Source organism: Malus sylvestris, chromosome 14, assembly GCF_916048215.2.
Source record: "Malus sylvestris chromosome 14, drMalSylv7.2, whole genome shotgun sequence".
In the NCBI taxonomy this organism is placed as follows: Eukaryota; Viridiplantae; Streptophyta; class Magnoliopsida; order Rosales; family Rosaceae; genus Malus; species Malus sylvestris.
Window position 1 is genome coordinate 582,864 of NC_062273.1, and position 13,594 is coordinate 596,457.

General features: G+C 37.2%; 1 protein-coding gene across 2 annotated transcripts; it reads right to left on the minus strand.

Annotated features, from left to right (window-relative positions):
• Positions 1-7,244: 7,244 nt before the first annotated feature.
• Positions 7,245-12,246, minus strand: LOC126600067 (5-methyltetrahydropteroyltriglutamate--homocysteine methyltransferase-like). Of its 2 annotated transcripts, none has more exons than XM_050266582.1 (11): positions 12,079-12,246; positions 10,712-11,065; positions 10,524-10,611; positions 9,987-10,114; positions 9,486-9,877; positions 9,241-9,404; positions 8,956-9,036; positions 8,701-8,867; positions 8,493-8,598; positions 7,963-8,415; positions 7,245-7,868 (listed from the first exon to the last, which is right to left on the minus strand). In XM_050266582.1, exons 2-11 carry the CDS (start codon positions 11,059-11,061, stop codon positions 7,500-7,502), a joined length of 2,298 nt encoding a protein of 765 aa, XP_050122539.1. In that variant the 5' UTR covers positions 11,062-11,065; positions 12,079-12,246; the 3' UTR covers positions 7,245-7,499. The 2 variants fall into 2 exon arrangements, with proteins under 2 accessions (XP_050122539.1, XP_050122540.1); XM_050266583.1 differs by lacking the exon at positions 12,079-12,246 and adding an exon at positions 11,858-12,017.
• Between the last annotated feature and the right edge of the window lie 1,348 nt (positions 12,247-13,594).

Sequence of the window (13,594 nt, forward strand, 5' to 3'; positions counted from 1 at the left end):
AATTAATTTATGTAGTCTTCGGGGCCTAAAAACATAGGCAAAGCCCACAGGTGGCTCATGGAGCTCACGGGGAGACATGGGCAAGGGGAATGGGCTGCTGTGTGCAGCACCAAAAAAAAATTTTCCTTATCGGGCTGGGCCGCGGCAAGCGAGCCTAGAAAACAAAAAAAATTTGTTTTTTTTTTCTTTCGGCACGGGCTGGGCCGTGACATCGCAGAGCAGCAGCAAGCCCAAAAGGGCGCTGATGCAGGCCGAGGGACAGGAGCCCACTGGGGCTCGGGTTTTTGGGATCAAACACCCTAGCGAGTGCTGGGTGTGTGTCGCCGGAGGAGAACACCGGACCTGGCGCTTCTGGCGTCGGTCGGGGTTTTGTGGAAGACTCGATTTGAGTCATGGTGACCATGGGGGTGAACGGAGATTTAAAAAATCTCGATATTCATTGTCAAAACCCTAGAAATTCGATTGTAATTTAAAAAAAAAATCGAATTTGCAGACAAAAAATTTGTCGGGGACGACTGCAGGTCGTCGGGGGTAACTGGGCATGGCTGCAGGCCATGTTGGTTGACGATTTCAAGGGTGGCGACGCCTGCTGGGCGTCGGGTCTGGGTGTTGGGCCTGGAGCCGTGGCTCCAGGATTGGTTCTCGGTTTGGGAAAAGCACAGGTTCGAAGAACCCTAATTCCCCAATCGCAAAAAAAAAAAAAAAATTAATGCAATTATATTATATGCATGTATAATTCTAATGAATCACATATTTACGTTGATGCATATGCAAATAATAGTTTCAATACATGTACATATGTAAGATTCAGTTCATGACAAATATCAAATTCACATAATTGTAGCAATTTTGGTGATGAAGCATACACAATTTATGTAGAATCTAAAATACGTTAAACGTAAAGTTGGGTCATGCATCATGGTGAATGTTCATGCTATCAGGGCTTGCAAAATATCGAGTTAAAAACCGTTGTTTGGAAAGAACCTGATTGCGTGATGATATGGATGAACTGGTTTGATGCAGAAAAAAAATCTCCAAAGTCAGATTCCTAAGCACAGCGGTAGGAGCGTGCTGATAACGTGTTGTAGTCTATTTTTATCTGACAGTGAGACTAGGGCCGGCGGCAGAGAGAGAGATGAGAGAGATGTGTGTTTGTAGAATTGTAGGGGAATGTATGTGTTGTTATCCCTCCTACATTGTGCATTTATTTATAGTAGTAAAGGGAGAGAAGATATTCCTTCTCCTCCAAGTAATACAAATTGTAATAGGAAAGGATAACTAGAATCAAATCTAATCTAGGATTTACACAATCACACTTATTCTAGGAATGTTTACAACAAAATCCGCTTAAATCCAACATGATCTCAACTTGATTATTTGTTGGATCGTGTTGATGGCTTGCCCGTCGCTGTCAACTTAAGCCTAACCAAATTTCTAGTCCTAATTCTCTCATGCACATATGACCCATCCTGCTTCATATTATATAACTAGGTAAGTTTTGGATACAGTAATTGCACAATGAATGATAATGTTGCATTTACGTTTTATTTTGTCAGAACTTTGATATTTTCTTTTAATTTTATTTCACCTTCGTATGGTTCATGTATTAGAAATGATCTATACACTATTTGTTTTAACTACTTTATGGATGATTATGCGTAAAATTGAATTTTAACTAGTATTGATGTTGCTTGATTCAAAATTTTAAAAAGTCTTGCAACATAAAATGTTACGAGATTGAACTCAATAAAGTTGAGCAAACTTGAACCCAACCCAAGTAAACTTGACCTCATATAAACCTATATCAACCTGAACTCAAGCCAAATCCGAATTGTGAATGTTATAGATTAGGGTTGGGTTGATATTTAAAAAAAAAAGAAGATAATACTGTATTTTCCCTTTGGGGGACAAACTCATTCTCCCACTTGCAAATAATATATCTTTGTCGTGGAAATCATAATCGGAACCATCCAAATTCTTAATTTTCTTTTGTAGGAGAAAATAATTTTGTCATCCAATTGTACCAAATAAATCAAGGATGTAGTTGCCAAGTAGCATATTGATCATGAATTGTCCACTTATTTGATACATTGGATAACTAAACACTTCTAATGATTTTTTGTAGAGATGAACTTCAAATGGAGATTTAGGAGTTGGACTGTTCCGAGACGGCAAAGATACGTAATTTGCAATGGGGGAATGAGCTCAACCTGAAAGGAGAAAATGCAAATGTTATGCTTTTTTTAACTTTTGATTCTTTTGTCACCTAGAACTACAACGTAGTGTTATTTCTTCACTTATTTTTAATCAACTCAGTAACAGGTCTCTTACAAAATCTTCTTTATAAAAGTTAAATTAAATGAGAATACCGTCTCATTCAACAACCCAATACAAGGTCGAATATATAGTATTCATCTTATGCATACTAGCCTTCATGCACACACTCACACGCGTGCAGAATGCATTTTTGGAATCACAGCGTACTACACGCGATTTACACGTTTAAAATGTATTTATATGCGTAAATTGAAAAAAGGTAAGTCAAATATTTGAAGTAAATGAATAATCTTAGATCATGCTAGAAGAAACCCTTCTTAAACCAATTAAAACAGCTGAATTCACGTAATAAAATCGGTCTCTATAGAATTTACATTAAGAATAGAGAAAATAATTGTTTGGGTTAAAACTTGAACTTTAGGCTCAAAAGGAAGTTGGCCCAAAAGAAGGACTATAAGGAAAGGGGCCCGAAGCCCAGCCAAAGCCCAGAAGGCAGAAAAGGGCTTTTTCCCGACTAGGTGCAGATCATTTGAACCACTTGTTCACCTACCTAGAGACCAAGTGGTGTAGACCAGCCAGCTAATCAGCCCAAAAGTACTTTACAGTGGCAGTACAAGTAAAAAGCTAATGAGTCATTGCCCTTCAAGCTGCATTCGGGCAAGGTTAAAGCTACAGAAGACCAAGCCAAACTGTCTATAAAAGAAGAAAGAGAAATCAGAGATGAGGACACTTAAACAAACAAACAAATACAAGCACAAACTCTGCTCAAGCCAGATTTGCTTTCAACGAATCTGTAGTCAGCCCAAGCCTTCATCCTTTTCGGGATCAACCCTCACCCAAAGCCTTTGTAAAAGCTCTGCTACCTTGTATAAATCCTGCTGTAGTATCGATTTCCTTCTTTAAACTCATCTCCATATCCCTCTTTCTAAAGCTCTCAAGCCCCTCTATAAATCACAAAGATAGGAAGTTGCAAGACTACCAGTCTTGCCCGACAAGGTGAAACCTTGCCCAACCCTCTTTGTTTTTGTCTTTTCATTCATAAGTCTAGTAATATGTTGTATACTTCCATTTGTATCCAAGTTAGTTCTAGCAAGTTGATGATTAAAAGACTCCTCAGTGCTTGAATCCGATTGGAATATGTAGTCACAACTTAAATCAGATCTAAGTTCTAAACCCTCGGGCATGTAAGATTGATCATTCAAAAGTCCTTGGTCTCAAGGCATAAAAAAGAACCTTATGTGGACTTAACCCATCCACGACGGTCTTTGATAACAAGAAGTCTGAAGTTACTTGGGGTGCAAGTAATCGACCTATTTCCTAGTTTTATTTCTGTTATATTATGATTATCATAGAACGTTTGAGTATAGAAGTAATTCTGATGGGAAGCCTCAAGGCCTACACCTAAGGCCCTACAAAGGCACCTATTTGGATTCATTCTGCTATTCGGGCTCGAGTAATTAGAAGTATAATAGTCATAACACTTCTACAATCAATGAAATAAACATTATATGTTCGAGTACTGGGTTAGTTATTGATAGGAAGCCTTAAGGCCTACACCCAAGGCCCCACAAATGCACCTTTCATAACTAAAACAGCCACTCAGGTATATATACAATTAAAACTCAACATCTGTTTTACATCTGTCATGTTAAAGATGGCAGTGGCACGCCTGAACACCTAAAAGTTAATCTTTTTTGTGAGCCTCAAGGCCTACACCTAAGGCCCTACAAAGGCACCTTTCAAAGTTAACCCTATCCTTCTCTTTCAGCCTTGCCCGACAAGATTTGCCTGACAAGCCCGCCAGTGAGCAGAAGCCCGACAGAAAGCATCAGCCGGCGCCAACCTCTTGGGGAGCTGTGTGCTCCTCGTCTAGGAAACGTTCCCAACGGAAATTCTAGCCACGAACAATAATATTTAATAAACAATTGATTGAATCACTTTATTGCTAGTTCATTGTGAGGCTAAGTCCACCCCTTCCCCCTTAGTGTAGATAATATTGTTTGTTAAAAAAAAATCATTTGACAACTAATTTAATCACATTATTATCCGTGTGTGAAATACTTTTTTATTAACCGGCATTATATGCCTTTTAAGATGTTTGAATGTGTTTAAAAATAGAGAAAATAATACTTAAAAAACAACTAATTGAATCACATTATTGCTAGCCCATTGCGAGGCCAAGTCCACATTCTCCCCCTTAGTGTAGATAATATCGTTTGTTAAAAATAAAAAAATAATAAAACAATCATTTGACAACTAATTTAATCACATTATTATCCGCATGTGGAAGACCTTTTTTATAACCGGCATTACACGCCTCCTAAGATGTTTTGAACGTGTTTAAAAATAGAGAAATTGAATCATATTATTGCTAGCCTATTGTGAGGTACTAATTAAAAATAAATAAATAAATAAATAATAAAAACAAAAAAACAAACAAACAAACCACAAAAAAAAATTATTAAAAATAATATTGTTAAAATGACGAAAATGCCCTTGCCCTATTTGATGCATTATTTTGGGATGCCTTTGAAGTTTTTTGTCATGGGGACATTTTTGTCCAATTATTTTTGTTGAAGCTTGGTGACACCAAAATCACTATTCACTTTTCTATTCTCACACTTCTAATGATTTTTTTGTGGAGATGATCTTCAAATGGAGATTTAGGAGTCGGACTATTCCGATACAGCAAAGATAAGTAATTTGCAATGGGAGAATGAGTTCAACCTGAAAGGGGAAAATGCAAGTATTATTCTTTTTTTAACTTTTGATTCTTTTGTCACCTAGAACTACAACTTAGTGTTATTTCTCCACTTATTTCTAATCAACTCGGTTACAAGTCTCTTACAAATTTTTCTTTATAAAAGTTAAATTAAATGAGAACATCGTCTCATTCAACAACCCAATACAAGGTCGAATATATAGTATTCATCTTATGCATATCTCATGACAATCAACTAATTTTTCTAAAGTGTCACTTCGTAAAATAGTCGAGAGATATTTTTATATAAGACAACCATCAAGTTAAGTTACAACCATTGTAATTCTCTATTTTATTATATGCTTCCCTAGGTCCCAAAACGGCCACCGCCACAGGGAGAAACAACCTGTGAAACAGTCCTAATCATAAAGTCTCACGCAGAGAACAAGAAGATCAATGCTTTTATTTGCAAATTCAAAGACAACGCCGGCTTTATTAATTATGTTTTGTTTTTTATTTTAAATTTTTGAGGTAATTATGTTTTGTTTTTGTTCCAAATGCATTTGTCTGGCGGCGCAGTGAGAAAATGTGTATTACTGATGGCATTTAGAAATTAGATGAGAGTTAACAAATTATTAACCTCTGCCAGGTTCATGGACATGAGCCATGCATGCCCGAAAACTTTTTAGCCCAAAACAAAGCCATAACAACAACCGATCACGACAACTATCTGTTGGAATTTATTAGTTTATTTAAGAAATTAATTCGAGAGTTGATTTTGTATTAGATTATTTTTGGTATTTACGTATTAGGGTGTTTTAGGTTTATGTCGCTATAAATATAGCTTATATTTTACTATGAGAATTAAGTCAATCACAATGTAGTCTTTACAAGTTATGTAGTTGTTTAGATAAATTTGTACTGATCTCTTCCGTTTAGTTAACTGAGTAATCTATTCGTTTTGTAATTCATTTGTTCACTCATTCTTTATGCGTACTTTGATTCTCAAGCCTATCGAGTCGAGCTACATGCCCGTAGGTTGTTATTCGCATTACGTGATTGGTTGTCCAAAGATCATGGCTAATTAATCATTCAAACCATATAACTACCACAAGTCAAACAGTTGATACAAATAAGCGCGCACAACGATCAGCAGATTTGGAAAAAGATGTTGTGCAGAGTTTTGTAACCAAGGTTTGTAACTAAGTGGAGCAAGATTTTATGAAGGATGCAAGAGATTTGAAGTCAGATTAAGCACAACAAAATAGGGTAAACCACATAAGTCGTGAGATGATATCAAAATTTATAAAGTTTTCATTTTTTAGTCTGCCCCATTCGAATTTGCGCGGTTTAGTCTAAATTGTGTTGACGACGAGTTCAATATCAAAATTTATGTGAGTAAATCTATTGTGTCGTTTAGTCAAATTATTCACAAAATCATGCCCATTCAGGGTAGTTATGCAATTTTAAATGATAATGAAGGCAAGTCTATTGTGTGGTTTGTTGAATTTTGAGTAAAAATTTAATTATCTCACATTGCTCAAATTGAAAAGATTTTTTGCAATTTATAACACTTCGTCAATTTCTCCAAGTAATTGTAAAAATGGACTATGGAGAGCAAAACAATGGGCTTGAACCTTCAGATTGGATTTTGGGATGATAATTATATATGTAATTAAAATATTATATATATATTTTTTACAGAGGCTATAGAGAATTTCATTAATTAAAACATACACATACAACCAACGTTACATCGAGATGCCAGATGGTTATTATACTCCAGTGACCAAATATTCTAATTTGGAGATAAATCCGAACAAATTCACAAATTTGGTGTGATGTTACATGTTTGGTCCTCTTACTAAATTGGACAGCTTCAGAAAAAAATTCATGTGGTGGAGACATTTTACCTTGCAACTATGTTACATAGTGATACTTCAAAAAGATGTCATGATATGTAAATACACTTATGGTTACCAATCACAAAAGAATTTTGCGAGTTGTAGATTGTTTTTAGTGGATTCTTCAACGTAATTTGAATTCCGAGTTCAATCCTTCCAACGCTTAAATAACACTTGTAATAAAAGAGAAAATTTAGTTGAGGTACCAATGTGATCAAATTACTTTGGTTTATTTCTAGAAAGTCTATATAATGCAGGTGGGAATACTATAATTTAATTTAGTAATATGTGACATTTTGCATTTATATTGTTTTGTTAAATAATATATACTAAATAAGTCTACCACAGAAAAGAAGTTCAAATTGGTAAATGACCATTTCTTCATTTATCATTGACTGAAAATAACAGGAGGCACTGCCTCAAAAATACAAAATATAAAAGAGGGAAAATAAAAACAAACAAAAAATAAAAGATAAAATGCCCTCAAGAGAACATTAAAAACCCTACTACATATTTCATCATCACACAGTTAATAATCCAATAAAAAAACCATGATTTTTCAACAATTTGAACGCAATAGAAAGTGTGGACTCAACCCTCCTTTCCTCTCAAATCATTCACTTGGCACTGGCGAGCTGGGTACGGAGGAGCTTGGCGGCAGCAACCATGTTGCTGAGGGCCGGCTTCACTTCTGTGTACTTGCGGGTCTTGAGCCCACAGTCGGGGTTCACCCACAAGATGTTGGTCTCCAGCACCGCAAGCATCTTGTTGATCCTGTCAGCAATCTCGTCGGTTGATGGTATTCTTGGAGAGTGGATGTCGTACACACCGGGGCCAATTCCAGCACCATACTTGACTCCCTCACGGAAAACTGACAGAAGCTTCTCATCAGAACGAGAGTTCTCAATGGTGATCACATCAGCGTCCATGTCGATGATTGAGTGGATGATGTCATTGAAGTTGGAGTAGCACATGTGAGTGTGAATCTGCGGGTTTGAAAATAAAACCAGTTAAGAAAATTGCACAAGTGAAAAGAAAAATAACATAATGAGTAGAGCAAATATTGAAGCGGAAACATACCTGGGTAGTGTCCTGTACACCACTGTTGGTGATCCTGAAGGAGTGCACAGCCCAATCCAAGTAGAAAGCATGTTCAGATTTCCTAAGAGGCAATCCCTCTCTCAAAGCAGCCTCATCGATCTGAATTACACTGATACCGGCCTTCTCAAGGTCCTCCACTTCATCCTTGATGGCCAAAGCAATCTGGTAGGTGGTCTCGAATCTGGGCTGGTCATTTCTGACGAAAGACCAGTTCAGGATGGTGACGGGGCCCGTAAGCATACCCTTCATTGGGCGGGCAGTCATGCTCTGAGCAGCAGATGACCAGAACACAGTCATAGGCTTGGGGCGGCTCACATCACCATAGATGATTGGTGGCTTCACACATCGAGATCCATATGATTGCACCCACCCATTGGCAGTAAAGGCAAAGCCAGACAATTGTTCTCCGAAGTACTCAACCATATCGTTCCTCTGCCATGAGAATAACCGATAATGAATTGATGGCACAAGTATAAAGGACAAATAAGTTCTTATATATGAAAGCTTACCTCAGGCTCTCCATGAACAAGGACATCAATATCAAGCTCTTCCTGAAGTTTAACAACCTTGTTAATTTCTTCCTTGATGGCCTTGACATATTCCTCCTCGGAAATCCTGTGAAAAGAACCATCAGCACGTTTACTCATGCATTATTAATAAAATTGTGATAATTTCACATTTTTTAAAAAACACAAAGGAACAATTAACTTCACTCACTTCTTGGCCTTGTACTCACGACGGACCCTCCTGAGTTCAATGGTCTGAGGGAACGATCCAATGGTGGTGGTTGGGAGAATTGGAAGGTTAAGCTTCTTCTGTTGAGCATCAAGTCTAGCACTAACATTGGTAGCACGACGGTGGTCAGAATCCTTCAAAGCAGCAGCCTGAAAAGAAAAGGAAAAGGTCAACTCAAAAGTACAAAACCATTTCAGCCACATGTCAATTTGAAAGGCACATGAATGGAGCACTCACAGCCTTCTGGACAGCCTCATTGGTCACCCTTGGGGAGGACTTCCTTGAAGCCAAGGCAGCGGCATTAGCAGAGAAAAATGCCTGATGACAAAAACCAAAAGGGTGAGTTCTTACTATGTTACAATACCAAACAACAAGAAAAAAGAAACTAATAGAAACTCCGAGAAACCAATGCTGAACTGAATAAGCTCAAACTCCAAAATGCTGCTTATGTTAAACTGCCGACTACTCCAACATTATGACTGACCCATAACAGAATAAAAAATAAAAAAACAAAGGTTTTACCTCATCCTTGTGACCAGCCAAGGCCTTGGCCAAAGCATTAACTTCAACAATTTTCTGGGCAGCAAAAGCCAACCATGACTTAATTTCCTGGTCGAGCTTGGTCTCATTGACAAGGTCAACAGCAGTGTGAAGAAGAGAGGTGGAGGTGGAGACAACAAGTTTATCTGCACGGACAAACAACTGATGATATACAAGTTTAAAAAAACAAAATTACTTCACAAAAATCTGCAGAAAAACCTGAATACCTTTTCCAACAATGCCTTCAAGGGTCAACAAAGTGCTTAGAGAGGCAGAAAGGTCATTAGCCCAGATGTTCCTTCCATCAACCAAACCGGCAAAGAGGTACTTTCCCTTGGGGAACTCGCTCTTAATCAAATCCAGGGTCTTGGTACCACGGACCAAATCAAAACCATATGCGTTGACACCCTTCAAGCTAGTGAGGATCTTGAATGCCGCAGCAGGAACATCAGCGAAGTAGGTCTCAATAAGAACATTCAAGCCAGAAAGAGTTGACTCCAGTTCAGAGTAGGCATCAGTGAATGCTTGCAACTTGTCAGATTCAAGATCCAAAACAAGTGTAGGCTCATCAAATTGAATCCATGAAGCTCCAGCTGCCTTAAGCTCAGATACAACTTCCCTGAAGAAACAATCACGGTTGGAACAATAATGTGAATACTTCAAATTAACAAAACCAAAAGGAAATATTGCATATGTATGATATATAAAATGAAACTAAAGTATCTTACTTGTAGACGGGAAGAATTTTGGGAAGAAGAGAGAGAAGAGAAAAGGTCTTCTCAACACCCTTTGCTGGCTTGGACAGCAACAAGTATGACACTGGGCCAACGAGGACTGGAACAGTATCCACTCCAAGCTGCATAAGAGTAATTGCTTGAATAAAGATCAGCAAGTAGGATAAGTTGCATCATTGCTAATCGGGTCCCCAAGTGAGAATTGCCCTTTCAGATATGCATGTGTGTGTTCCGTGTGATTATCCATTAAGTAGGATTTCCCTTTAGATATGTGTACATATAGATATAGTGAAGCAAAACCACCATGGTCAACAAGCTTTAGCTCAATTGGCACGGGGTGAAATTTATATTTTGCGTTTCAATTCTGACAAAACCAATACTACAGTAATATACAAACACGAGCATGTAAATTAGTTCAGTAAAATAATGTTACACCCAAGATGTTATGATGCTCCTTTTGCAGTAATAATTAACATTCAACTCAATCAATAATGCATAAAAATTAAATAGAGAATAAAAACAAATACATACCGCCTTAGCCTCCTTGTATTCCTCAACAGCCTTGTGAGAAGCATAAGAGAAGTTCACATCAGGGCCCAACTCAGGGACAATGAAATGGCTGTATTAGTACATACATAGTTAAAGTTAGTACAAGACTATAACAATTGATAATATTTGGAAACTTTTAATCCACAGAATGCTGAGAGGGGTCCACTTACTAGTTGGTATCAAACCACTTGGTCATTTCCATAGCAGGGACAGAGGCATTTCCTCTGGCCATGGAGAAGTATGTATCAAATCCTATCTCACCGCCATTCCACCCGTATCTTGGCGGGACAGCCCCGAGCAATGCGGTGGTGTCGAGCACCTGATCGTAGTATGAGAAGGTGTTGCTGGGAATGTGCTTGATCCCGGCATCAGTCATCTGCTTCCAGATGGAAGATCTGAGATCAGCAGACACCTTCTGCAAGTCCTCGGCACTGCTCTTCCCATCCCAGAAAGATTCAAGAGCAAATTTGAGCTCTCTCTTAGGGCCCATACGGGGATATCCAACAATGTGAGACGCCATTTCTCTGTTCGAACAGATCAAGATACAACAAAGTTTAGCTCACTTAATCAACAACTAGAACAACATAGTATGCATAAAAGCACCGAGATTTATCCACGATGACCAATAACAATATATTTCGACTTGAATTCAGGTGCCTTTGGACAAGTCAAACTCATAACTCATTGATCTAAAGTTGACTCATACAAATCATTCAACAAAGCACAATTAAGCAAAAATGAAACACAACACTGTTTAATTGAAGTATTTAAACCCCATAAAATTTGAAATCACAACAGATTCACAAAAGTGTAATTATTTAGGATTACGTAACTAAATCACATCAGAAATTACATAAAATTTGAGACAATAAAAGCTTAGAGAATAAATATCTTTATCAAATCCAATCATAGATCAGAGAAAGCACGACCTTAAACACAAAATTTTGGTACTTATAGACCTAATGTTTAAAGTAGGCAATTTCATCTTGAAATCGCAGTAAAGTATAATAATAGTTCAAAGAGAAATGCTCACACTTATAGATCTAATCCTAAAAGAATGGAATTTATTTTAGCCACAACTATATTTTTTTGTCCTTATCCTTTTAGAAAATCTTAACCACTCAAAAAACAGAGATCTACTGCAAAACCCAAAAACCCAATTACAGATCAACGAATTCAAAAACCGCAACACACTCAGATCTGCAACCAAAAATCCCAATGCCACCAATTTGTTCATTCATTCAAACCAAAAGGGTATCCAAAAAATCAACATTTTAAGCCAAACCCACCAGAGAATCACAGAAATGGACACTAACCAGTACAGATCTCAGCCTAAAACAAGAAGAAAAATATCAAATCTTTGAAAATATGGAAAGAAAGTGCGAAATGGGTCGGGAGACGAGGGTTCTAGATCACGTTGGCATGGCAAAACAATTGGAAATCTGGTGAGAGAAAGCAATACGGGACTCGCAGAGAGGGAGAGACACAGAGACAGAATAAGAGGAGGAGGGAGAAAACGAAAGAACGGTACTCCTACCTTTCGGAGGGATAGAGAGGGCTTGAATGGTTCTTTCTTTTGGGGTTCGCTTCTTCTTCCCTATCAGTAGTTGTTAGCGATGAAGAGAGCGGAGCGAGTTCGAATGCCTCACTCTCGCCGTATTTATAGCCAAAGGCCCAAAACCACTGCTAGATCTGGGTTCTCTTTTTTCTTTTTTAATTTCTGATTTTATTTTACAGAACTTTATTTAGTTATCACGCTAGCAAGTTGGCCCGTTTTAAGAGCAAAAAAAATTACTATTTACAAATATTGTTTTTTTGTTTTTTATACCTCATAAGTGTGTTTGGAAATAAAGCATACTATTAAAACTAACATAATAATTAAAAATAAAAGGCGAATAAATGTAGATGGTTGATATATATAGAATGAAATAATTTTCTTTTTTATCTTTTCTTTTTGTTTTTAACAATTATTAATCTTGTACATTTTATTTTCTTATTATTGAATTTGACGCTTTAGAACGTGCCGCTTCATTAGTCGCTAGGCTTTTTTTTTTGGAGTAGCAGTAGCCAGGCCCACGACAGTAGAAGTTGTCAACCCACTCACCATGATGTGCGTGTATTACATGCGCTAGACACAAAAAAAAGGAGAATGTGGCTAACGTCAACTTTACCCATAAGCGCAATGTCAGACTTAAACTGCTCAAGCATTTAGGCAGGCTTTGCATGGCCACCAATTGCTATCTTCAATTTGGCCCGTTGGAGATGTACTTTGAGGTTGAAGGGCAATTTCCAAGCCATTGTCCTTGCCCTTTCGCAACGGGTGGACGTGCTAATGCCAGTAACCTCCTCATTTGTATTTTCTCATTTTATATTTTTTGTTCTATTTTTAAATTTTTTTTAGTGATGCACAATGATTCTAACGTATATTCTTTAAGTTACTCATTAAACATAAATTGGGTAAAATTAAACTAAATTTCAAATTATTTAGTGATCCAACATTATTGAATAAGACAAACCATGTTTCTTACTTAAGTACTGAAATTTTGATTTTTTTAATCAAATGATTAAACAATTTATAATTTAATTGACTTTTTACAAAACTAGATTTTCATCAAATTACTTAAATATTAGAACATTGTAAGGTGAAAATATAAGGTAAAATGAGGAAATGAGGAAAAAATTGCTAATAATATTTTATTTATTTATTGATGGTAAGACAAATCTGTGGCGGTTTCTTTACTATTTTGGAGATGAAGAGCTTGTAATGGTAGGTGAATGCCTAGGGTGGGGCCCACCCGGGAGTGGGTGGAGACTGGAAATAGTTTTTATTAGATTTGAGACCGGAGGAGGATGAGTTAAAACTTATTTTGTGCGGGTTATCTTAACAGGCTCGGAACACGGAATAGAATATCATGCGTTCTTATACAATTGTAGAAACATTTGAAAGAAAAAAAAATGTACCGTCTGTTAGGCCTTTTGCTTTGAATGCACTCAAATTTTATGACCGTATTTAGGAGAGGATTCATGGCCGAAAATGAAAGGAAACTTGCTTT

Coding starts and splice junctions, on each gene's coding strand:
- LOC126600067 (XM_050266582.1), bottom strand. CDS start 11,061: ATGGCGTCTCACATTGTTGGATATCCCCGTATGGGCCCTAAGAGAGAG. Junction 10,612..10,711: donor AAGTGGTTTGATACCAACTA/GTAAGTGGACCC, acceptor GTACTAATACAG/CCATTTCATTGTCCCTGAGT. Junction 9,405..9,485: donor TGAAGGCATTGTTGGAAAAG/GTATTCAGGTTT, acceptor TTGTCCGTGCAG/ATAAACTTGTTGTCTCCACC.